This window comes from Anopheles marshallii, chromosome X (genome assembly GCF_943734725.1).
Source record: "Anopheles marshallii chromosome X, idAnoMarsDA_429_01, whole genome shotgun sequence".
NCBI classification, from domain to species: domain Eukaryota; kingdom Metazoa; phylum Arthropoda; class Insecta; order Diptera; family Culicidae; genus Anopheles; species Anopheles marshallii.
The window spans coordinates 6,428,109-6,454,207 of record NC_071325.1 but is presented as its reverse complement, the minus strand read 5'-3'; the positions used below and the strand labels follow the sequence as shown (position 1 = coordinate 6,454,207).

The following is a 26,099-nucleotide window of genomic DNA, read 5'->3' as shown; positions in this document are numbered from 1 at the left end:
TTTGTGCGAATAAAAACCTAAAGTCGAAATTGATCGATTAAGATATAGTAGTGAGTTGTCGGTCAGTCTGTCTAACGGACGTCTTCTCTTCTGCAATTTACAGCCCACACAAACACCAGCCACATCAACCAGTCCTCCGGACATTCCGCCACCCGTCCAGGCACGCTCCAGGACTCTGCAAAAGGAAAAGAGACGTCTAGCGTATCAGTTCATTCAAACCCATCCACTTCCGGCCGTGTAAACTACTATCAAACTCAATCAAAATGCCGAAATCGGTAAGTACCTTCCGCTGTTGTTGTGTTTTCTTTTTTGTTTGCAGCTCTCAACAGTTACCTCAATCAAACGAATGGATTGATTTATTGGCAAGATATTGGGAAGATACACCTAAAAAAAAAAACAAACAAACAAAATCAATGCTTATTTCAAGCGGATATTTGTTTGCGCAAAACTTTTTCCCTTCCCCAGTCGGTTGCGTAAGTCTGGGAAGATGAGTGGTAGTTGAAGGGAAAGCTTGGATATAAAAGTGCTTGTTTATTTTCCTTTTTTTTTAGTTGAAGGAAGCGAAGCGATCATCTAAATAAAATCCCCGTGCGATTCACATGAATGCAAATGAAATGGGGCACCTTGCGCGTGTAAATGCTTCTGTGGGGAAATTTCGTAAAGGAGGCGCCTTACATAACGCGCGAGAGTGTTGTGCGGCATCGTTCGGAGTTCGGTGGTGTGAATAATCTTCGATCCGATCGGGTGTCTCCCGGCCGAACATTGGAATCGATGACGAGCGCCTAAGTATATCCGTCGCGTATCGTAAATGAACCGTTTTGCCTGCTACGCGTAATAATACAACCGCTAGACGGGTTTCACTTTTTCTTTATAGCTGTTTTCCCAGAAAAGTAATAAAACGGTCTTGGGGTTAGGTTGGTTCACAATCGATCACTTGATGTACAGTCGTACGGTGACGCGTTAGACGTGAACACCCAGACCCAGAGTACACGATTACGTTTAATGTCAGCATTTTATGCACGTGTGTTTGTCACACGTCGTAAGGTCACCTGACGTATGGTAGCTGTCACGCAGTGCCGTTGTACGGCCGGGCACGCTACCCCGCCAATCGATTGTGTGGGGGTGTATGGATTCGTCATCGTAACGTACGCTGGTGGCAGAGTCGCGTACTTGTACTGCTGTTTCTGTTTTCATAACGTCTAGCAAACACGGCACATTGTACGCTGTAGTTTGGGCGCATCTGTCTAGTGATGGACAAAACTATTTCAGGTCCATTCCTCAACGACGCGGAATGATTGGAACAACATGTTTGAACCAAGTCTATTAATACGTTGATGGTATCTTCAAAGAAGCTACACATCAAGGACTCTTAAATTAACCAATACTCACAATAATAGTGATTTTTGTACAGATATGGAGTACCTAAAATATTCCTGAATAAGTTTGCCTTCTTCTTTATCGGCACAACAACCTCAAGAAGGCCTACCCATTTCTGGCTTTCTTTGATTTTGGTTACCCGGAGCTGGATAGCCAGCCCGGCGTACGGGGGATTGGTCCGGATGGGATTTTGGTGCGGTCCTTTCGTATGAAGACCGGTGCCGCTAGCAATACATCACCGAGCCGCCCCAAATAAGTTTGCCTAACTGTCAGAATTATATCCAAGATGTCTATGGCAGGATTGGCTCATCATTAAGCAGTCCATGAGATCTACTGATGGTGTCTGATGAAGTATAGAAGAATATCTAACTGTCAGGATTATATCCAAGATGTCTATGGCAAGATTGGCTATTGGAGGCGAAGTGTCATCTGTATTCAACATTAACATATATCCGCGTTACGATAACCTTCCTAGTTAGTCCAAGTTCCTCAGATCGTTTGAAGTATGTCCATCACTACTTCAAACTACTCAAGACATTCTTGCAGGAATGAAGAGGAAATCCCTGACGATGCGAGGTGCAAAAAATGATCGACACGACCCCCGTCGATGTATGAATGACCAAGTGCGACAAGTGATGTCAGCCCGACCGCTGGAATTAGCTCCCCACGGGGTGGCGTTACGTAAGCTTGTCCCGGAGCTGCATACGGTAGCCGCTAGATCCAACCACGTACTCCACGAATGTTTTGTGTGAATTCGAGCACAGCAGAGAAAAGGGGTGAGAGAGATATATTTATAGCAGCCACAACAGTGTGCAATGAACCGAATGAGCATGAAGTTACCATCTGTCACCGGGTGTTCCAGTTTGCTCTTTGGTAATGATTGTTCCAGTCCGGGCACACGTTGGAGACTAGCAAGAATGGAGAAGTGTTACGGAATGTTGCATTGTGTGTCTGGTTTGGCGAAGTGAGCGAGAGAGAGAGAGGACGATGGAATGATTTCGGATAATAACAAACAAACTGCAGACTTTTGGAGACATAACATCATTAATTTTTTTTTACTGCGATATAATTACTCTAAAGTACACGAAAATGATGTCCAATTTGCATTGGCCTCACTAACATCATCCACGCTTAATGGCCACTCCGTTTCAATTTCTTGGAGGTTGCAATCAAACCTGTCTAGAATTTCTAGGAAGTTGTAACAAGAGCTCCAGTAGCGACCCGTAGACATGGATGGAGTCTTTCGCTATGGAGCATGGGACGGAAAAGTAAGCCAATTAGTCGTCTGTTGGGGACTTTCCCAGCGACGCTCACCGTTTCGAACAATATTTACCATACGCTGTGAAAGCAAAAAAAAAAAACAATTGCTTCAGTTACCTCCACGGAGAGAGAAAGTAATGAACGTCTGGGTTGTTCTAGGTGCTAGCGGACCCCGTTTAACTACCTCATGTCTCATTCGTCCAAACGATCAGAAAATCATCAGAGAAAGGGCCCGTCTGGTGGAGAGGGAGCAAGACGAAGCAGTACACGTTTTAATGGCCGCATCATGAACATTGACGTACGGCAACGGATGGCTCATCTGTTGTCTTTTGCAGTACGTCACTGTTTGTTTAAGCTCTAATTGTTGTTTATAATTTGCTGCTTACACAGACGCTACTGATTCTGCAATCGCTCGTATCTGCTGCTGGGTGTGTGTGTGGGTGCACGATGTTGATTTGCAAATTGTCTTAAAAATAGTCCCAGTAACGAGTGGAAACAACCAATGGCATCATCTTTATTTCATGTGTCCCGCTGCTTCTCGCCGCGTTGCACCTGTCGATCCATGTTTGGTGCATGTTTTGGAAATGTTCAAACAATCCGGGGGCACACGTTAATGTCAAACCATCAGCGAATGCAAATATGTGCACATTTGCACCCGCCAACTCCCGAGAGGTGTATCTCGTCGCCTCCGAACACCGCACTGCAACTGAGCGTAATGCGACCCGGGGGACGGAAGGAAGGAGTTGCAAGCCGTGGCAAACCGGTCCTTCGGGGGAGGAACTTCAAGGACAGCAGGATTTGTTTGCGAGGATGGTAAAAATGGCAGTACAATGAAATAATAAAGAGGAATGGGATGAGGCACCGCGGGGTAGGGTAAACGGGGGGAAAGTAGAGGAACAACAACAAAAAAGTGCACACATCTTTCCATGACATCATCCGGCCTGTGTCTGTGCTGTTTCCCTCTTCCCTTTGTAGGGGCCGCTATTGCCTATTTTGGCGTGTGATTCATTCACCATCCCTAACACACATGTTCCTTTCTCCTCTATATAACGCAAAGAAAAATACCGACATACTCCACGCCGTCTTCTTGCACATGTGTGCCAGAAAATGGGACAACAAATGTTGTTCTGTTGGGGAGAGTAATTCCAACAGCAACGAAACAAAAAAACATATGAAAAGCAAATAAAATCTTTGAGATAATGAGATCATTTAGTACGTGGGGAGGAACATTGGTGAGTAAGTGTTTAATTACTGGTGAGTGTGCGTAAGCCGGCAGTGAGATGGATCTTCCGTAGCGCTCACTGTGAGATACCTATCGACGAGATCAGCGAAGGGTTCACCGTGATGAGACTATGAAGTTCACACCAGTGTTGGGTGAATCGGAATACTGAATGAATGAATCTGAATCTCGATCTAAAAGATCCCCCAACAGTTACTTTCGGACCAAATCAGATATTCCAACATAAGCAACTGCATCTTTAAGTTTCGTCTAACTCACTAATTCTTCACAGAAATTAACTTATGGACTGTTTTAATAAAAAAAAGCTGCATTTTTTTAGTAAAACTATCTCCCTTTTTTGAGTTACCGCAACTGTTGAATATTATTCAACGGTCGATTCGAATTTGATAGCAGGCTTCGATCGTAGGACGGTAGAGGGCGCTACATCGAGCGGTGAAACCGATCGAGCCGAGGATAAACGAGCTAAGTGGATCAACGATCGGGAGAATTAGAACATAGATTTGCAAAAAAAAACTGATTTATTTTTGTTACTATTCACTCATGAGAACATAATTTGCAATGAGTTGGTAACATCACTGTCACAATAGCAATTCGTTGATACTCCTATTCTTGTGTTACTTTTTCTTCAATTTTCTTTCTTGTAAATTACTTAAGGCAATTAAAAAAAACGCCAAGAAACGTTTAATTTGTAAGTGTGTCCAAACATTCTGAGTGCCACATTTCATGTTGGTTTGTGTATTTCCCCTGACGTGGAGGGCAAACACGCATAGTGTAGCAAGAGACAAGAACCGAAAACTCCTCAGCCAATCGGTTCTTGACAGGTAATGTGTTTTTTTTTTTTGCGATAACATCATCCCCCCTTCGTTGATAAGGGCAAGGTGTGGACAGAACAAATTTTCAATCAATTCTTCTGTCGCTTCCAACATCCGAAATGGAGAATTGCAGTGGTTGAAGTCGTGCAGCTGGAAAAAAAATCCTCCTGCAAGCCTTTTCTAGGTTCTTTTTGCAAACACCATGCTTTGTTGCGCGGGTTTTATTGCTGCAACGTTTCATCACTTGTGCGATCGTCGATTTATTGATTGAAGTACATTCTTGGGTGTATACGGAGTTTATCAGGCACTGTTGGACAAAAAAAAAGCTGACCTCAAACGAAAGCAATCAATCGACTGAATGATAACGAGCAAAACTCCTTCCGTGTAGTCATTGCGTGCGCGACATGTTGGGTGTCTAGTCCCTGCTATGAAGGTGACACATTGCACCTACACTTGAATTATTCTTGAAAAGATATTCAGGAACTCACCACTCATCATGGAATGTCACCAAGAATGTCTGTCCACCGCTTTTCAAGCACACATTCGCATACTCCGGGCCGTTATCTTATCAGCTTCTCCCCACAGAGTGACGATCAGTTCGGTCTGTTGCATCTGTCATCAGGGTATCGGACCCTCTCCGGTTTGTTATCGCCCATAAATATTTGACAGCTGCAAGAACATTCTTCCTAGAATATGTTTGTGCTGGGGTAAAGCAATGTGTGTTAAAAACAGTTAACACTTTAGCTCTCCACGGCAACATCCCCAGCACGTCCACCGTACTGTTTGGGGCTTTCTTGCTGTTGTTGTTTTGTAAAACAATCACTACTTCGTGACAGTTTTGCCGATAACCTTGCACACTGTAATGTGCCCACCACAGCCTTTTAACAGTGGGAACCGCATGAGCTCACCGATTGGGGTGATGAACAAAAAACGAAAATCACAGCATGAGCAGGAAAGGGTGTCATTGGGTAGAATTACCCAAGTGACTCTCTCGCGAGGCCGCGCGGGTGGTAGTAAAAGCGACCATGTGATTACCATTTCGTGCCGATCGTGCTGGTCACGGTGGCGCCATCTGGCGGTCCGGATGAGCGAGATTGCGATGAGCGCCGCACGATTGGCTGGGTCTGATAAAGTTGTCACCGAAACGTGCTTCGGGCGAGCAGAAGTCGGCGACAAGGCCTGCTAGCCAGGCCGTGTGAGGACATCCGATTCATGGGCTTTGTATGTGTACGTGTAATTTCATATATTGCAGTTGTTTCATACATTAAATACCGCTGTTATTTTGTCATATGCCGCATAAAGTTTGTTGTTGAAGCTATCGCTTCGGATAGGCATCTCCGACCGCGTCTGTGTGTGTGTGTGTTTATGCTCATGTTTACCCAGCAGTCATGCAGTACAGATAAAGCCACGTTGGTTCTCGTCTCTATTTTTTTGTTGTTGTTGCTCCCGTTCTCTAATGCTCTAACCTTCCTAAATTAGCGCATTTGCGCAACGTTTTGTGAGCTAATCGGACCAAGCAGAATTGTTTACTTGCTGGCTAACGAAATGAGAAGAAAAAAAGAATACAAACACACAACGACGAGTGGGGGGAGAGAACTGCGTCCGCCCGCTCATTTCGATTGTTATGGATTAAAGGAAGGCCTTTTATTATTATTTTCTGTGTTGTTTCTTGCACCCACCAGCAAACCAGCAACTATTCCCTCCGCTTAGCACCACTGCCCATCACCCTTGTTTGCCGCGGCATAACTAAACAATTCCGCAACGAATAGCCGGGTGTTGCGGGGAGTGCTGCCACAATACCTCAATTATAATATTGCCCGTTTGCGGGGAAATGGGGAAGCCACGGGTAGACTGACCGAACCGAACCAAAGCCATCGTCTCGCACCTGCACTTGACCCAACCACTGGCACGCCGTTTTGCATGGTGTGTGGTGTTTGATGCAGCTGCTATTATAGTGTGCGTGTGTTGCTTTTTTTTTGGCTTTCATTTCGAATGGGGCAAACTAAAGCCACAATACGAAAGGTCTGCTGCATCTTGAGAACGTGTTGAACAAGAAGAATGTTTCGTTTGTTTTGCATGGTTACATTGACAGGTAAATGTCAAAATTGACAATTCCACTATGTCCTGACCTGTCACTTTTGACAGTTGTGTATGCGTATTAGTGATGAAATTTATGCCAAGAGAAGAACGTATTTCAAGGAAGATATAACAGTGTTGTGCTTAATGAATGTTTTTAGAAGAGTCATTTCTATGAATCTTTAATGAGGAGTCGACTCTCAAAAAATCTATGCAGCCTTGAAGCAGTGGGTGAACACGACGGACAAGCAGGATTCATGAATCTTTGAAACAGAGATGCAGATTCATTCGAAGATTCGAGCAGTTACATGAATCTGAACCAAATTCGCCCAACATTAGAGATATACAATCAAATTGTGTGAAGAATATCTGATGAAAGTTGCAAGTTAATAAGGCTCCTAAGTTTATCAGGCCACGGACTTAAGCGAGACATTAAGATTCGAGAAAAGATAATACAAATATTTGACATTTTCTAGACGCTGACTCTGTATCCTATCATAATCATTCTAACTTATGACGTGATCGACGCCAGAATTGGAGAGATATGAGAATTAGACATTTAGAAATACGTCGAAACACATTGAGCTTGAATTCTGACAGTAAAACCCTGTGGGCTTACACGCGCACCAAGTATCATAACTCATCGGCGCGCATCATCTGGCACGATCTCGGGTGGTTTCGGGTTCTGGACGAGACCCGTAAGCAAGTTACGCTTTGCGCGCCAGGGTCGAACGTTTGCGTGTCGCGGTGTGTGTGTGCAAGATGGGCTTTTTGGCCGTGACGAATGCGAAAAAGCCCATGGGGAACAAAAAAAAAAAGCTGAGGGTCTCCTATAATGGCCTCTCACAAACTCCACGACGTTGAGAGTTAATCTTTCCAATGCTAATTGTTTGCTGCACGAAGATAACTCCACGTGCTTGCGCTGCGGTGTAGCTGTGAAAATAGGTGGAGGTGCTCGCCGCGGGCTGGCAAAGAACTATCTGGAAGATCGTGCATGCTCTCTCGCGGATATGCATGTGACACCGAACCCTGAGCGAGAATGAAGCGGGATGAATTATTCATTCGCCGCGTGTCTCAATATCACTGGCTCGGCTTAAAGTTTGGAGCATAAAACCCTAGGTCTATTTACAAGGATTTTACCTGTCGCAAGGATTTACCTGTGGAGTGTTTGGCCTAGTTGTCAAACCATTTCGAATCGTTTAGGTCCTTGTCCGTGAATCCGTTCCAGCTTGGTTAGCCCACCATCACTCTCTCTCTCTCTCTATGGTGGCCCTGAGCTTTCCATTAGCGAGGTGCCGCGTATAGATATATTATACATCATGTGATGACCCCGTGAATCGTGCCTTAGCCTTCGCCGACTGGCGTTATACACGAGAGATATGTGGCCAAAACTGCAGGCATCTCACGTACTCAACACTGAAGGGTGGAATGAGCTGCATGACTTTTTTTTATCTTCCTGGGTACTACTTACGTCGGGAAGGTTGGAGGCTCATTATGGAGGAGGATCACACCAAAACTAAGTTGTGTCTTGCCGCTCCAAATATGTGGACTTATAATGGAGAGTTGCAACTACAGGAACTCTGAATATCTCTTCATCTTTTTCCCCAATCTTTTCTCAAACTTATCCGAACGTTTCTACTGTTACTGGTAATTTGTTTTACTTCTAATGGTAACCTCGAAGAATATTTTTTCGCAACACTGTTTTGTTGTAACCCTATCCACACTGACTGCGATGATTGCGGCTTCCACATTAGGACTTCCGGCTTGGAATGAGGCCGTTTAAGCGTTAATTATTTCCACTCCCCGTGTACTCGCGCTCATTTACTAATGACGTAATAATTGCCTGACAGTTCGGTTCCTAACCTATACGCACCGTAATGATGTGCGCCTGCATGACTGCAATCGTGTGACGCTTTCTCCATTTTTACACTTTCACCACCACCCCGATGGAAAGTGATGGACACCGCCTCGGTGTGTGTTGTCGGTAGCTGTGATCTTTCGGGGTTTCTGCTTCCACCGTTTGCACACCACTTTTCGCTACGCACCGACGATGGATTTGATGATGTTGGTGTTGAATGGTGACGCAAATCTTTCGACGGCTCGTTTCTTATCTTGGTTGACACGGTGATGGTGCGCACGAGCGTTTGATGCCACCTTTTTGCAGCATTTAACAAATGCTGTAAAGGTGTTTCGCCATTACAATAATGTTCATATCTTGCTCGCTTTTGCCAGCATTGGATGTACTATATCTCTAAAGAACGATAGAGGCAGAGAAGGAGACAATCATAAATATAATAAGTGTTGTCATGTCTATCTAATTACTAAAGAGGAATTTGAAGTTTATGCAATGATTTCTCCAAAAGGGCTTAATTTCTCTGTTCTACTTCGTGTCAGAATCAAATTGTGATGTTTTTTTTTTGTGAGAAAAATTCATAATATCGAGATAGATATTTGTTTTCCGATCTCCTAATCCATGGAAATACGTTCCGCAGTACTTAATCACGTACAAAAAGGAACCACACACACGCACCTATCTGCAACATGGCGGCAAAGGTTACCTGTCATCTGTGCGGTAACGCCCGGGCTCGTCGCTTACGATCTCGTTGCAGTTTTTTAATCCGCTCGCTTGCTTTCCCGTGTGAAACGTGTGTCGGTAGTGGTAGTGTCAGTGCTGATCATCGTCGTCGTCGTCGTCGCCGTCTACCGGCAAGATGAGATCACGAGGGCTTTCGCGCACCGAAACTATCTGTTGAACGGTGTAACGCAGGTGTAACGCATCACTGTTAATGTTGGTGATATACCCGTTCCACCGGGTTAATGGTGATGCGAGGTCGCAAAAGATATGCTGAACAAACCGTAGCGGGAAAGAGAGGGTTTCTACTGCTTAGAATTATCTTCTCCTTTCGCCCGGGTTGCGTTACGGAGCGGTGTGTTGTGAGAGCGTTACATGCCATTTGAGGGGCCGATACACACCGGGCGGCTGTGCTTCTAGCGGGTCGCGTTTTGCGTCAGTTCTTGCGCAGCCCTCGAAGATTACGGACACGGTGTGTGTACCGGCGTACAGTATTGTGCACGGGTGTGATTGTATGTGTGTTTTTCTTTATTGTTTCTGGTGCGTATGGTGCGTACCGGGGAATGCCACGGTGGTGTACCCCCGTACGCTTTGTGACCATACGTTCACTCTTTAGCGCGAAAACACGTGTGAAGTTCCAAAGGAAGAAACCTTTCTAGTGCGGCGAATAATACTGAAGCTATGTGAACGTGTCTCTGTTTGTGTGTGTTATAGGAAGGACATTAGAATTTGCCAAAGTCTCTTATACCACAGCATTCCTCCACTGAAAATACAGTAAATGATCTAGAAAGGGAAATTATGAGAATTAACAGCAAAATATAGAGAATAACCGACAACAACAGTATAAAAATGTCTTTGGTATTCAAAAACAAAACTGGGAACTTTCAATTTGGGTAGAAGATCCAAGATGCTCACAAAATTTGAGAATTGGAGATCCAAGAATACGGAATGACTTTCGGACGTTAGGCCAAAGGCAGAGGGCACATCAGTTACAGAGTCCTCTGCGTTACATGCGCTGGAACTTCACGATACTTGCACACACCTGTCTACCTGAGAGTCCCGTGTGCCTTTTCCATATCTGTATGTGTGACTGGATGATGGACCACATACAGCGAGAAATGTCTGTATTTTTTACTTAACTATCCAGTTCTATAGCCCTTCTGATGTCCTCTTTATGGTCATATTCTTTCAAGTTTGCTCTGCACATCACTCTCTGGCAATCGGTTACTCTCACCTTTGCGATGATCGCCAGCAGACGACATGTGAAAAGTTAGATATATTAGAAAGTCATTCGGACAACAGAAATTGCAGATTGCTTTTTGACAATTGTAACCCAAAATTCCCTAATTCCGTACCGTAAATGTGTGTTTCATGTGTTTTCCACTAGTTGCGTTACGGATAGAACAAACACGCGCTACAAGTTATGCTCACATATTCTCACCGCGATCGTTAAATTTTGCGCGAAGCATGCTCTCTCTTTCTTGCGTTCGCACACAATATTTTGGCGGTCCTGCTCGGATCCTTTGTGAATTTTGTCTGTAATTTCTGCTCTTTCTCTCACCCGTTACGCATCTCGCAAACCCGGAGAGCCACACAAAATTTGAATGCGTTTTCAAATGTTTCAAACGGTCAAAAACAAGCCATTCGCAAGCGTCGTTTCATCCTTTCGGGTGCACAAAAGTTTACTTACGCGCGTAGAAAAAGTTACAGGCAGGTCCGGATTGATTACCGGCATTCGTACACACTAAAAAAAACTTCCACTTACACTCTCTCAGTGCAGGAAATACAAAAGAAAAACCTTTTTGTGTGTAGTATAGCGTATTATATAGCGGTTGGGTTTAGTGTGCTGTGTCGTTGCGCTTCGTGTTGACGATCGCTTAACTTTCATGCTAATAAAAAACGGCAAGAGTAACAGAGAAAGAGAACATACTACGAGTGCCTGTGTCGTATTTTTGCGAGTGTGGGGGTGGGAGAGATTGAGCAAAAATAAGTAACACGTACCCCAAGCCCCAAGAAGCTTCATCTTCATCAAAGTTTCCTTCAATCAGCAAAACGTCGTCCAGCAAACAAGCAGCATCATCGATCAGTATTTCCCGTCAGCTATTTGACCATCATTATAGTGTAATAAATAGTCGCGAGTTTGTGTGAAGGTTGCGAATCGTTGTTCTAGCGGAAAAAGCGTTCTATTTTCACCGACGAAAATGGTTGCCAGCGGTAAAATGGTAAGCTTTGATTCGTACCTTGTGTTGCATTTTTTTCTATGGAAAAAGTGTGTGGGAATGGACTATGTGAAGCTCTAAAAACACGTGCTTATTATTTGAGGTTATGTTTCCTGGAGCTATTTCTTTGAGGCCTGCGTATCCTTTGTTCGTAATGATTGGTTTCGTATGTTTGAATTTGAATTAGCTCTATTTTTAAGTTCAACCCAAAGCGAATGCCATGCGAAATGAAGAGGGCGGGATTCCTTCATTGCACCAAGAGCATCGCGACCGGGAAGATCGCGCGATCAAGATGGGAAAAGTGGTCCGAGACCAAATAAAATGGCAGCTGTGGTGTGGACGCGCCGAATTGATGGCATTCGCGCATACATGTGCAAAAATCGTTCGCCCGAACCCTTTCCCGTTTGCGCATCCTGTGAAGTCCTAGCTAAGCAAGTGCGCGAGAAAAAGATAGCGAGTGAGATGCTAATGGTTGCTATATGCACAGAGCTACAGCCACAAATACAGGCTATGCAGCTATCTGTACTGTTTTTGCAGCGGGAGAATAAAAAAATGCAGCTCCGGTCTCCGCGGGCGCAAATAATTCGAGGTTTCGGCTTGTTCCGACTGAAAAAACCGGTTAAATAATTCCCCCGGCACAACGTAACGAAAGGAAAATCGGTACGGAAAGGGCGAAAAAGTGCTGCAGAAAAGAAGCTACAGACGAAAACTGGATATTTTTTCCCGCTTACGCATTACAAGGTGCCTCTGTGTGGCCTCATTCGTCTAACATCGACGTGTTTTATAAAGAAAAAAAACCTCAACGGATGCTGTAAAATGCTATACAAGCGAGCGTAAGAGCAAGAATAATAGGAAGAGCTATCTACCGAACGTGACAGACACCGGATATATGGTCTACACATATGGTTGCAAATATTCTTTTAACGACAAATGGTATTCAACGTGTGATAAAAACTTAATGTGTAATCTTCAATGGTGAAATGATGCACAACGGCAACATGTTATCGAATGGCACAATGTTGGACATTGTAGTTAATGTTTGACCGCACGCAACACATTTATTTGGAAGTAAAAGTCGGAAACTAATCCACCATCCCCGTAATAAGCGTTTTGGAGGCCGTCCGAATGGCTTTAGAATGGCCGTTAAAGCGGCGGTGCGAGATCACTCTATCCGCTGAACTGATCCAGGCGAGGTGGTCGTCCGTGACGTGTACTCTACCGTTGATTGCACAACAATACTAACCCGTGCACACAACAGGGTCAGAACCGGTACAACAACAGCGGGTGGGAGGGGGAGCGCGCGCATATGCAGCAGTTGTGCGGCACCGCTCATCATAACCTTGAGCCCGTTTTCCTACTCCCTTCGCGCCGTACGCTGGTATGCCGGAGAGTGTATGTGCGGTGTGTGGAGTTCACATTCTAGGGAGAACATAAACCGACACGACCCGCAGCTAATACCAACGTACTCAGACGGGCGATAAATCATCTAGCCGGTTCGCGCGTATATTTACTGCCTATTACCCTCTGCTAGAATACTCGTATGGGTTAGTTTTGTTTTCCTCCATTCAAAACTAGTGGTGCACATCTGTAAAAGCGAAATGTTACAATAATATGATATTGCGGTACGTTTTTTTTAGCAAAGGAGGAAGCCCCTACAGGGCGGTAGCAAATGTTTGGCCCCCTCCAACAGTGAGACCTGCCCAAAACTGGATTAACGTAAACGTCGCACCCGACAAAAGCGACCCCATATAGTTTGGGTGTGTAAATCATTGCAGTGTCACCGCTCTCTGCTCACCCTTGCCAAAAAACATTGCCGAGGGACACGATTGTTTATTCATTGAAAAGCAGTGGGAGCAGAAGGAAAAATCAATTCATTAATCTTTCCACATGGACGGTACCGAAAATCGGGTGCTATTCGATCGCGGGCCACAATTTGCTGTGTTAATCTGGTCATTAAAACTCCTCCTCGTGGAGAAGCGCGTGTTCGACTACCAGTTCGACTCACCCGCGTAAAACGGGTCAAAGGGAACAGTAGCAAAGTTCCTCTCCCAGGGCAGGTTACGACACAACATGGAAGCGACGGATAGATGGAGAGCAGGAGTCATGTTTCCTCCAAAAACCGTGTGTGTCTGCTATGGACGTAATTGGATTCGCCCCGTAATCTGCACTGCTGGCGAATACGGTACTCTGGTACCAACACGGTTGGCGATCGATTGGTCTTCAGCCAAACAGATAGAACGTCGTAAAGGTGTGGTACAGTTTAGCAGTTCGTTCTATTTAGCCTTCTGTCTTACGAATAGATGGGTCCCGTGGGCCGATGTTGAGAAGTAAAGGTCAAAAAAGGAAGTAATTCTCCCCGCCATCCACGATGTGTGTGCCAAGGAAGACTACAGTCATCGATGAATCCAATGCGATGCTTGAAATGTGCGAGGACTGCATCATTGGGAATTCCACATAAAAAAAAACCCCTGAAAGTCCTTCAACGCATTCGCAAACTCTAATCTACCGGCTTTAACCGGTTAACGCATCGGGAAAGACGTCGCCTGTTCGTGTCCTAGTTACTATTCAATGCAGAACACGTACCGCGCATGCTGTCCGGATGTGCTTCTGTGACCCGCAATGCGCTGACACGTGCACTGAACCAAGAATGTGGGACGCTGCCTGGGTACTGTGGAATCGATAATTGATCGCCTTATTTTGCACACTAGTAATACCAAACGCTTTCAATGATGGGTACGTTTGTAATCAACTTCGAAGAGCTGGATACATAATCCATGATAGAACTGATTTATCCCAAAACTACTGGTTCGATAATTCTAGTGTTAAACATCCTCGAGATGCGATGATGCATGTGATTTGCTCACTACGCATTCAATCTACTAAAATTATTCTACGGTTTTACTGACATACTTATAAACTGACATAATTTTAAACCCCCTATCTGTTTACTACAATCCAAATCAGCTTTTTATAGTAAATCGTAACGTAAGCCAAAAACCGTATCAGAATTCCTGGATGCAGCGTCAGTCATGTTTATGAACACATTAACCTTCTCATTTGCCGGTATATTGTGTGGAATTCCGATCTCACATGCGGCAGTCATCTATAAACAATTGCGTTACGGGGAGAATAATGGGGCACATACACTTATGCTGACTTACCTTATGGAAACCTGTCCCAGCAACAGGTATTAGACAGCAACTTCTATCAATTGGAATTTAAGTTGATGTTTGGGAAATGTACTTCAAGTGACAAAAGTCTCCTAAATGGTGTGCAATTAACCAACAACCACACACAAGTGTATGACTCGCCGGAACACATATTTGTCCCATTAGTTCACAAAGTGATTACAGTGGAAATAAGGCGCGAGATTAGAAGGCAAAAAAGGAACTGATAAAGCCTGCAACTACAATGATTGGCGCCCACTCAACTCCCGCAACTGAAGTACACGGGGGTGCAGGGGAGTGAACCCCAGATAGTTCTTATCTTGCTGTACTTTACGCCTTGTCTGGTGCGTCAGATTGTGGTGTGTTGCGCAACCCCGTTTCTAATTTATCGACAAAACGGGGATAGACGAAGCACGCCGGCATGTGACAGATAGCGGGGAGGGCGTAATGTGTCGGGAGTTGGTTTTATGAGGCACTAGTTTATGGTTTTATAGCCCATAGACACAATTCTCCCGTCTTAACCTCTGATTTGTCTTTACGCAAAAAAGGGAAAAAGGGGAATGTCATATTTGCGGTTATTTCGCTAGTATGATCATCAACAACAACTCCCCGTTCATTCTTCTCCGTGCCATTCGTGCTTTGTTGGTGAAGAAAGTCAACGTCTGTTGAGTAATTTGTAGCAACCGCCACATGCAGTCCGTTTGCACGTGGCTGCTCATTATCTTTGAACGTGCTTCGGATACATGTGTTTTTACGTTTTGGCATGGGTTGTTGATCCACCAAAAGTGTGGGTGTTGGATGCTGTCGTGAATGATGAACGTGTTCCGTATTTATGACTCTTCTAATGTAAAATGCCAATAGTACTTTCTAGCTTTTGACAAAAAAAACCCTCACTAACACGTTATTTTGTCTCTCTCTTTCGTCCTCTTCCTTCCTACAGATGAACGTGCGCGTCACGACGATGGACGCGGAGCTGGAGTTCGCGATCCAGCAGGGCACCACAGGCAAGCAGCTGTTCGACCAGGTCGTGAAGACGATCGGTCTGCGAGAGGTGTGGTTCTTTGGACTACAGTACACAGACTCGAAGGGCGATAACACGTGGATTAAGCTGTACAAAAAGGTACGTTTCCTGCCTAAACAATCCATGCCTAGCGTGCAGTTATCGTTTCAGCGGCTTCCTTTTGTGTGAGTGTGATTATCGCTAGGAAATTCGTGTTCCCCATTATCTTGAAAGTGGGGGAACTCTACCTTCATATCCGCTAGTGATGAAACCAGATTGAATGATTGATTCTTGGGATTGCCTCTGCTTGATTACTTCCCGGCTTAATCGCCCATCGGACCTGTACCGCTTTTGATTCTCCCATCAAACCCTCGCTTGGCAAAACGATACATCGGTTTGCAATTTATTTTCACCTGATGATGTGTCGCTGCCCGCGGGCGTTAGAAATGATAAGACATTCAAGAAGGGACGGCGAAAGACGAGGAATGCTTATTGCTCAATTGGTGGTGACTAAAGGCCAACTTACTTCCAAGGGGGTCTACCACCGTTGATGAGATCACCGTGCAGCGTGCAACAAAAGAATGAAGCTTATGTAGGCAACATCCGAGTAATGTTCAACATTGTTGCTCAAGGCGCTTGTAGTTACAGTTAATGCAGCAATATGCTAGTTGGGACCTTATTTTGAACGTAGATTGCATTTGTTCCTATAAAAACCTCCAACCAAAGAACAGCCCGCCCATCATCAGTCTGAATAGATTTAGCGTAGCTAGATCGGACATGTCGCTCCGGTAAACAGTGTGCTTATATTTGTTTTAACTCTACCATACCACGCGCGGAAAAATAATCCGTTTGGTCCCTCAGCCGGAAAATGTCATCTGCAAGCATATGAAAAAGATTGGCAAGATCATCAAGCGCAACATTGAGCAGCATCAGCATCGTCTGCTGAGTTCCAGCCTTACCAGTAGTAGTAACGGTAGCAGCAGTATGAACGGTTCGAAAATAGGTGGACAGCGGTCATCCATGTCCTCGTCATCCAACACCCTCGACGGGGATTCGGATTCTGACGAGGATGATCTGGTAAGATTGTAAAGGTTCCAACGATCCTGTCATAGCTATTGCGAGCGAAATGATCCAGAGAAGGATGGAACAAAGGTTATACCATATGGAGCGGAAGCGAGAAGAAATGTTCAAATTCCCGAACTCCTTCTAAAGGCGAGTTTAACTACGATTTCTAACATCAAACAGATTTCGTAAGCAAACAAGCGGTGTCTGCAGTACGCAACACTTTGAACCATCGCCAATTGTTTGTTGGGATGTTTGCCAAATATGCATTTTGTTCAGCGCTCAGAACAAGCCAAACTCCGCACGGGGGGAGAGTCAGGTCGCAGTGTTAGCAGTATCGTGTAAATATTTTCTGTTCTATCCACCGGAACGTTTTAATAATAATCGCCGGGGCCATACGGAATTCATTTTATCGCTTGCAGCTGTGTACGTACGATTGTTTATGTTTTCTCAAACCCATGGTACTGTGAAGTTTGTCCTGAGAATTTCTTGTTAGTTGTTTGCGTCATTGGGAAGCTGACCGTATTAAAGCACGCCGAAAGGGAAATAATCTGGAAATGTTCGACGTGTGGAAGCAACAACTCACTGAACCATCTTGCGCAGGAGGAGGAGGAGGAAGCTGTTCGTAAGGGCAATCGGTACAATAAATCGTCTGGAACAGAAATTGGGTCAATAAATTTATCTCTGTCGCTTTAGAGCACTTTGGAGTAATTTCGTATCACCACTACGCATATATGCAACCGCCTTTAGAAGTTTATTTCTTGCCATATAAATTAACGTTATAGATTAAAGTTGGGACGGTGGTATATTAGTAGCGGCACTGGGCTTCACACGATAGAACCGGTCTAAAATCCCATCCGTACCAATCCTCCGTAGCAAGGACTGTCTATTCGGCTACGTGGCAAAATAAGCCGATGCGGTCAGACCGTTCTAACGAAAACAAAAAAAAAATCTTGTGTTTCCTCACATTGAAGATACGTCATATCACGTGATTGCACGTTTTACATTTCATACGAGCAGAAGAGTCATTTCTTGAGAACCGTCGTGATTCAACCATCTCCAAGCATCCCGGATACCATCATAACTATTCGTAGACTTTTTTCCACATGTGTAGCAGCGAAAGGAGCAGAATGAACAGTCACCATTTATATATATTTGCTCGGCGCTTTATCGGCACCAGTGGTAGGCTTCGGCAAACATCTTAACAGCACTACTACAATCTAGCGAAGAGTTCCCGGATAGTGCATAACCAACTCTGCTACGCACGGCGTTTCTCTTTCGGACCTGACCTGACGCGCACAACACGATATCGTCATCAGCTTCCTCTCCACCGTCCTCCCATTTTTTGTTTTTATTGGCCAGATGATGCTGGCGGTTTTCTTTCTCTAATACTGGTTTTTACTACTTTTAGCTGCAGCGAAGAAATGACGCAATACGTTTGAAACACACTGCTGGTCACACACCATAAGCTGACAGACATGCTTTGACCGGAGCGCATGCGAGTCATCCAGTGCTATGTCAAGAACCCAGACGAGATATATACGCGAACCCATGATGCAACGTGATCGCGAGATGCGCCTATATACATGCCATGAAACTGAAACGAGGCGATTATTGGTTAACGCAAGTGGACTGTACAGTAAAAGTGTTAGGAGATTTTATCTTTTTTAAGCAATGTACCACATGAATCCATCAAATATGCATTGTAACTGATACTGTTCGCGGTATAATTGTTGCAAGGCTGTAACCATCGAGAACAAGATCTGGCGCAAGAGAATAATTAAACAGCAATCGCAGATGTATAATAGCTATGTTTATTATGTAAGCCCCTGTTATGATGGATTGCAAATGGATTTTGCTTCAGCTCAGGAAGGCGAAAAAGAGACAGAGGCATGGTTATATCCGTCACCGTGATGGAGTGTCACTGAATCACGGAGGTGTTTCTAGCACCACTTCGCTCGCTGGACCAGCTATTCGATGTACACTGTACAACCTGTAGCCGGTCGTCGATCATCCTTCTTTAGTGCTATACACACGTTTCACGAGGCACTATGTAGTGTACCTTGCGCGTTTTTTTTTTGCGTACCTTTCAGTTCAAACAAACACTAGGAATGTGTGTAGGCACGATAAAAAAAGGTACAACATACGTCTGAAAAAAGAAACTCAAAGTGGAGCGTTTTTTTTTTAACTCGTTCGATAAGAAAAGGGTACGAGTCAAGATAATGGGACACTGTGTGTGTCTCGTTGCCAAGGGTCGTTTGTGGAGATGAAATGCCGCGTCTATATAATACATTGAAGGCAGTGCAATAACACATTACATTACAACACACGCTTCGTTTCCCTTTCGTTTGAGGGAACCCAGCCCGTCTCGTAGTTCTTTGCCGAACGGCGCAGGGTCAAAGGTGCAACGTCTAGGCACCGTTAATATAAAGTTTATGTACGGTGGAGACAAAAAAATACACATTTATGTCTCTCCACTCTGTCATCTGTGTGTTGGCTTCGAAATGTTGCCTTCCCCATCCCTATGGGTCTTTGACTTGAGCTAATTGTGTTAATTAACATTTAGCGAACAAAGCACTACGTCTAGCACAGTTTGTAGCAGTATTATCTGTGTGGTCAGCTTCTTTTGTGCTATGCCTAAAATGCTGTCCATGAGATACAGGGGATGGATCTCGTTTCCCTCCACTGTATGATATCAGAAACTGACCTTGCATGGGGGGGACCATGAAGCACCACAGAATCAACAAGTAAGCAAACACGTGTCACACGACGCAATTTGGTGAACGTTTGCTCCATTCTTTTTTAGAAACTCGTCGCAAATTACTGCCAAACGCATTAGCACCCCACCACCAACGAGTTTGTCGTTCTGCTGCAAAAAACAAACAAACACTTTACTCCAACTCATTGCCATGCATTTTGGCTGGCACAAAATTTTCGCAGAACACTATCCCCCTGTGCCGGAAAGTACGCCCAAACCGAACGCGCACCATAGGGAGTTGTGTGTTAATCAACGCGCAGCGTAATTCACCAGTACGAAACGAACAAACACACGGTTTTCCAGCACATTAGCGTTATCAACATTATCGTTATCGTCGTAATTAACTCCGCTAACAGCACGAGCACTGTTGCGCTGCTGCGGAAAGAGAAAAAAACAACACAACTGCGAATTCTATGTGTTTCACGGTGTCCCTTTTCCACCCATCTGCAAGGCATTCTTCCCGTGTCCGGCCTTTCGGTCTCTCACGCGTGTTCGTGCAGCAGCAGTGGACCCGATTCATCCTATTTGCAAATGCCACCCCATTTGTGCAGCCCGACTGTCCCAGCTGCTGGGCACATTTTCCCACCGTACCGGAAAGGGACCGTAGTACCGTATGATGATTATGGGTTTGCGCCCGCTTTAAAGCCCTCACATTGGGCTAACTGCAAAGGTTCGTCGTCTATGACAATTGTAATTACCAAAGATGACTGAGGTGTAACACATGGTCAACAAAGTGCGTGTTATTTCTTCGATTGCATTTGGCGTGATGTACTTATTTTTCTTCGTTTTATGTCGGTGGTTTAAATATTTGTTATTTTTTATTCGACATGATGTTTTATAGGCAAAACAATTTTTAGTTTGCATATCATATTTTGCTAAAATCGTCCTGTTTGCGGGTGGTTCCAATGTTCTTCAACTCTGAATCTTCTTTCGCTCTTATAAAAAAAACATCGTCTTCTTCCTTGTGGATCATAAAAAAGCGATATAGTTTCATATATTTATGTTTCTTTATATTCCGCATGCTGCATGTCTGACTTTCTCTTTACCTACACGCCTTCGTCTCTGTGTGTGTGTTTGAATATAAACGAGAATAGACCGGATCTACGCCGTTTTCGAAATGGGTAACACACGCCGCCACAAACATGTTCTTCCAGCGTATTTATTCGACTTTTCAAACCAACAAAAGACGACCAAAAGATAAAATGTGCTGTAAAATAGTTTCAACAACCGCTGATTGTTTTCCTTATATTTGCCTGCCCCACCGTAGGTGATGAGCCAAGATGTGCAGAAAGGTGACCCTCTGCTGTTTAAATTTCGTGCCAAATTCTATCCGGAAGACGTGGCCGAGGAGCTGATCCAAGACATCACGCTGCGCCTGTTCTACCTGCAGGTGAAGAACGCGATCCTTTCGGATGAGATCTACTGCCCGCCGGAAACGTCCGTGCTGCTCGCGTCGTATGCCGTCCAGGCGCGCCACGGCGACTACAATAAGGGCACCCACGTGCCCGGCTTCCTGGCTAAGGATCGTCTGCTCCCGCAACGGTAATTACACGACCAACGCGCTCGGTTGTTGGTACTTTGATGACCAACAATGACCGCTTTCCGTTTTCTCCTCCCTGCAGAGTTATCGATCAGCACAAAATGTCCAAGGACGAGTGGGAAAATTCGATCACGACCTGGTGGCAGGAGCACCGCGGCCTGCTGCGCGAGGATGCGATGATGGAGTATTTGAAGATTGCGCAAGACTTGGAAATGTACGGCGTGAACTATTTCGAGATCCGCAACAAGAAGGGCACTGAGCTGTGGCTCGGCGTCGATGCGCTCGGTCTCAACATCTACGAAAAGGAGGATCGCCTGACGCCGAAGATTGGTTTCCCGTGGTCGGAAATCCGCAACATCTCGTTTAACGATCGTAAATTCATCATTAAGGTACATGGCCCTGCTCCGACTCTTCCTGATTCATGCTTTTAAAACTCATGATGCGCCTTTGGTTTTGTTCCCTTTTACAGCCGATCGATAAGAAGGCGCCAGATTTCGTGTTTTTCGCGCCTCGTGTTCGAATCAACAAGCGTATCCTGGCACTGTGCATGGGCAACCACGAGCTGTACATGCGCCGCCGCAAACCGGACACGATCGATGTGCAGCAGATGAAGGCGCAGGCCCGCGACGAGAAGAACGCCAAGCAGCAGGAGCGCGAAAAGCTGCAGCTAGCGCTGGCGGCACGCGAGCGTGCCGAGAAGAAGCAGCAGGAGTACGAGGACCGGCTCCGCTCGATGCAGGAAGAGATGGAGCGCAAGCAGGCGAACTTGAGCGAGGCGCAGGACACGATCCGCCGGCTGCAGGAGCAGCTGAATCAGGTGCAGGCGGCCAAGGAGGAGCTCGAGCAGCGCCAGAACGAGCTGCACGAGATGATGCAGCGCCTGGAGGAGACCAAGAACATGGAGGCGACCGAACGGGCCAAGCTGGAGGAGGAGATCCGTATCAAGCAGCTCGAGATGCAGAAGATCCAGGAGGAGGTTACGCTCAAAGATTCGGAAACGAAACGCCTGCACGAGGAGGTCGAGGAAGCGATACGGAAACAGGTAGCCAAGTGCAGTGTATGTATCGCTCCCTTCCCTGCCCATCTTCAACTCTTTCTCTCTCTCTCTATCACGCTGTGACAAGCGTGCGTGTGTGTGTGTGTGTTTTCTCACTCTCTCGCTCTATCTTTCTTACAACTTCGTCTCACACACCATCTTGAGCATTTTTCTAACCAAGCAATCAATCACATTCCATCGAAGCGAAACCAATCACTAGAGCCCCATGTGCGTGTGTAATGTGACTGTTTGCAGTGACATTACCATATTTTTTTCACAACACTTTCCATTTTTGCACTGTAACAACCCGTGACACTATTAAACACATCCACATGGAAGCAGCAACGCCTTCAATATGATATTAGCGTACACATAATATTGAAACGTAAAGCGGAACTTTTCGCAACTATCACTATCGCAAATGAAACATCGTTGTTTTACTACACACGCCAAATCACATCTACTCATCAAATGGCACAAGCACACATATACATACACATTAGTGCGCGCAATTGGCTTTCGATTGGATTGATTGTAAGCGGTTAAAGAGAAAAAAAGATGTGAGTGTTCCAAATAGCCAAATTACTATTCAATCACAAATATTGATCAGATTGCCGGTTGAAAAATGGTTGCTATATAATGAAAAGGTCTCATTGCGTCTTAAAAGGACCAGCAAGATTCAAGTTTAATAGTTTCAAATTGCATTTTGAAAAACAATTTACTAGCTGTTTTTGCTCTGGCTATTTGGAGTGAGATAGTGAGATGGGAACATAACACTCGGCGGAGAAGAAAGAATGGAAATTTGGAACGGGAAGGAAGCGTTCTTATTGCAGCATATTTAAATTACAAAGCAAAAAATTTCGCCAAACTATGCACTGTTTACAGTGGCGCACAACACCGCAAGTGGTAAATTGGTAGCACAACAGGTGTATGTGGTGCGGTGTAAACTTTCGTTCACACTAATAATACACGGTTGCAGTCATTGGAATGTGTAGTTACTTAGCAATTCAATTCTTCTGCTCTTTTCGTGTGCCGGTCGGGTTATCCTTTTACCAGAACGAGGCAGCTGCTGCGTTGCAGGCCGCCACCACGACCCCGAAACACCACCATGTGGAGGAGGAGGAGGAGAACGAGGAGGAGCTGATCAATGGCGAGAACGGTACGCAGGACTTCTCCAAAGACTTCGACACGGACGAGCACATTAAGGATCCGGTAGAGGAAAGACGTACGCTTGCCGAGCGTAATGAGCGCCTGCAGGACCAGCTGAAGGTAAGCCACCAACCGTTCTTGTTAGTGTTGTATGCTCACCCTTACGATTTGCATATTTTAGGCCCTTAAGCAAGACCTCGCCCTGTCGCGTGACGACACGATGGAAACGCCGAACGATAAGATCCATCGGGAGAATGTGCGTCAGGGACGGGACAAGTACAAGACGCTGCGCGAAATCCGCAAGGGCAACACCAAGCGCCGCGTGGACCAGTTCGAGAACATGTAAAAACGGTGATGGGACGTGGTCGTGCGCAGCGGGCTTGCACCGGTTTCCGGTTTCACACCCACAAATCAGAGGGCGTATCAAAAAGAAAAAAACAAAAACAAACGAAAACAATACTATCTACTGAAGAAGTTAAAGGGAAGAGAACGCTCTACATCGGATGAGGTTAGAAAGCAAACTATTGTAGGAAGGATTTATAACCCGCTCATATGGGAAGAAAAAAATTACACACCACCACCCCGAAAAGAAAAAAAATCCCAGCATCCTTTTCTCCAACTAAAAGTTATAATTCTCACACATATACATATACTTTCATTGCCCTTTTTTGGTTCTTTTCTCTTCTCCTTCCTGTTATTTTCCTTTTTTTCTTCTTTGACGTGGTGGTGCGGTCTCGCGCTAAAAGGGGGGCGCAGTACAACCGCCAAAAACAATAACACAACACAAAATAGTGCAGAAGCATACCACAACACATCAATTTATACTTAGTAGGGGACCCCCTTGCCGAAGGTCGATACACACACATACGGAGCGAAAGTAGGCAATCGTTAGGTTACATATTACTATACAGTAGGATGGACAACAGTCACGGTATTTGTGACCACACGCCAGCACCAGTAGCCCTGTATGACTTGATTAATTTTGTTTGCCCGCTTCATAACCTTCCCCCGAACAATACCGTCCTTCATCACCACCACAATATCCGCCGGGTGTGATTGGTTCGATCCGATTCGGCGGGAAGGCGGGGGCTTTAGCATCGTGGATCTCCCCGTGGCCACCGTGACCAGTTTGTGCGGTCCTTCCCATCCCTTCGGGGGTGACAATAGTACGCGCCTTTTGTGTATATGACACGACGGGGTCTGTTTTGTTACACACTATTTCGATTGTTTATATATTATATTTGTAACCATATACAAAACGCAGACACACTGGATTTAAGTAGACGGTAATCAGCTTAAGATTGCGCATGGAAGGGTATATTGTGTTTTTTTTTTTTGCTTGAGAAAGTACCCATCGGCCTTACATACGAAAAATATAACGATATGGAAGGGTTTTTGCTGCTACTGCTGCCTCGCGGAAAAAATGGGCAGTAAACTTTGTAACACACCACATTGTCCCTCCTCACCAGATGGCAATGGGGAGAGAAGGGGGGCTTGATGATCCGTTTGGGAAGGGGGGACGGTAGCAAAAAGCGGAAGAAATAACAGAAAGAAGTAGTAGTTATAGCATTAAGAATGAGAATGAGAGACAGATTTAGCAACAGGTATTCGAGTTTCTGTTTGTTCTGTTTCTTTCTTTCTTTTTTTATCCAATCGGCACTAAAAAAGAAACCGTCTATTAAAGCAGAAAAGGAGTGGTATGCATGCTGCCGGCACCACGGCGCCTACATTCCGGCAAGCCCGTGCGGGGAAACGGACGGACAAAGGATATATTTAGTTACGGTCAAGTAGGCATTGTTAGAGTACGGAGGAAACAACAGCAACAGCATATACATATATAAATATATATATATGAGGTCGTTTGGTTTGAGGGTTGGGAAAATATGGAAAACAGGTGAAGAAGGAAACGGAGCGATCTTAATCCTCGTCGCTGCGTTTTGTCATTCTGACCAGGCATTCGGTTTAATCTATATTATAACCCCTTTTTTATGGCTCTTTCCCCTCAAAATTTATTTTTGTTTCGTTCGTCACTGTATTCCGTATTATTATTAATATTTTCATGTTTTTTTTTAAATAACATTCAAGTGAATGATCGCGCCGAAGGGGAGGAATCGTATAAAATAATAGCAATCTGCTTGAAACTTCTTGCCGTGAAAGGAAAGCCTCGGCACCGTGCGAAATAAGCTCCTTGTGCAGGTTGAAGAAAGACATTGATAATGTTTTACTTTTGTTTCTTTCATAAATTCTTTTGGTACTTTTGTGCAAGTTTTGTTCGCCGGGACACATACACGTGTGTTTGTGTGTGTGCCGGTCCCTTTTTGTCCCTCCCTTCCCCTTTGCAAAACTTGGTGTAGTGTCTCATGTAATAAATCGAGTGAATTCGATGAATATAACATTTAAAAAAAGCAAACAAACACAAAATCAATTAAAACCTCTCAACCGCGTCACAAAACCACAGGACAAAACAAACTGGAAATTGCACATCGAAAAAGGTTATCATGAAAAATGTGCAAAACAGCGAAAGTGACTCCCTGGAAGGCAAAAGAAGGAGAAGAAAATTGGAAAAAGTAATAATGGGGAGGGGGTGCGTGATGGTTTTCCCCCCGCAAGAGAGACAATCTAGAAGAATCTTCTTGCAGTTTTTCACGGTCCATTACAGTTGCCTAGATATGGAATACGTGCAGCACACCCTTCCAAAACGGTTGTTATATACATAGAAATATATTATTGTATTAAAAAGAAGCAAAAAAAGAAGAAAACTATGTCGGAAAATGAGTGCAAGTGGAACCAACACCGTATGTTGAAGATTTTTTTTTGAAGAAATGATGGAA

At 44.8% G+C, this 26,099-nt stretch overlaps 1 protein-coding gene across 1 annotated transcript; it reads left to right on the top strand.

The window, feature by feature from the left end:
* The first annotated feature begins 11,541 nt into the window (after positions 1–11,541).
* Positions 11,542–23,614, top strand: LOC128709926 (moesin/ezrin/radixin homolog 1). The gene is made up of 7 exons (XM_053804998.1): positions 11,542–11,559; positions 15,664–15,843; positions 20,811–21,085; positions 21,166–21,472; positions 21,553–22,125; positions 23,176–23,388; positions 23,450–23,614. Exons 1-7 carry the CDS (start codon positions 11,557–11,559, stop codon positions 23,612–23,614), a joined length of 1,716 nt encoding a protein of 571 aa, XP_053660973.1. The 5' UTR covers positions 11,542–11,556.
* Positions 23,615–26,099: the final 2,485 nt, after the last annotated feature.

Bases quoted from the DNA above. Each gene is read 5' to 3' on its own strand.
- LOC128709926 (XM_053804998.1), top strand. The intron at 15,844-20,810 runs GTACGTTTCCTG...GCCCCACCGTAG, and splicing joins GGATTAAGCTGTACAAAAAG to GTGATGAGCCAAGATGTGCA. The intron at 23,389-23,449 runs GTAAGCCACCAA...TGCATATTTTAG, and splicing joins GCCTGCAGGACCAGCTGAAG to GCCCTTAAGCAAGACCTCGC.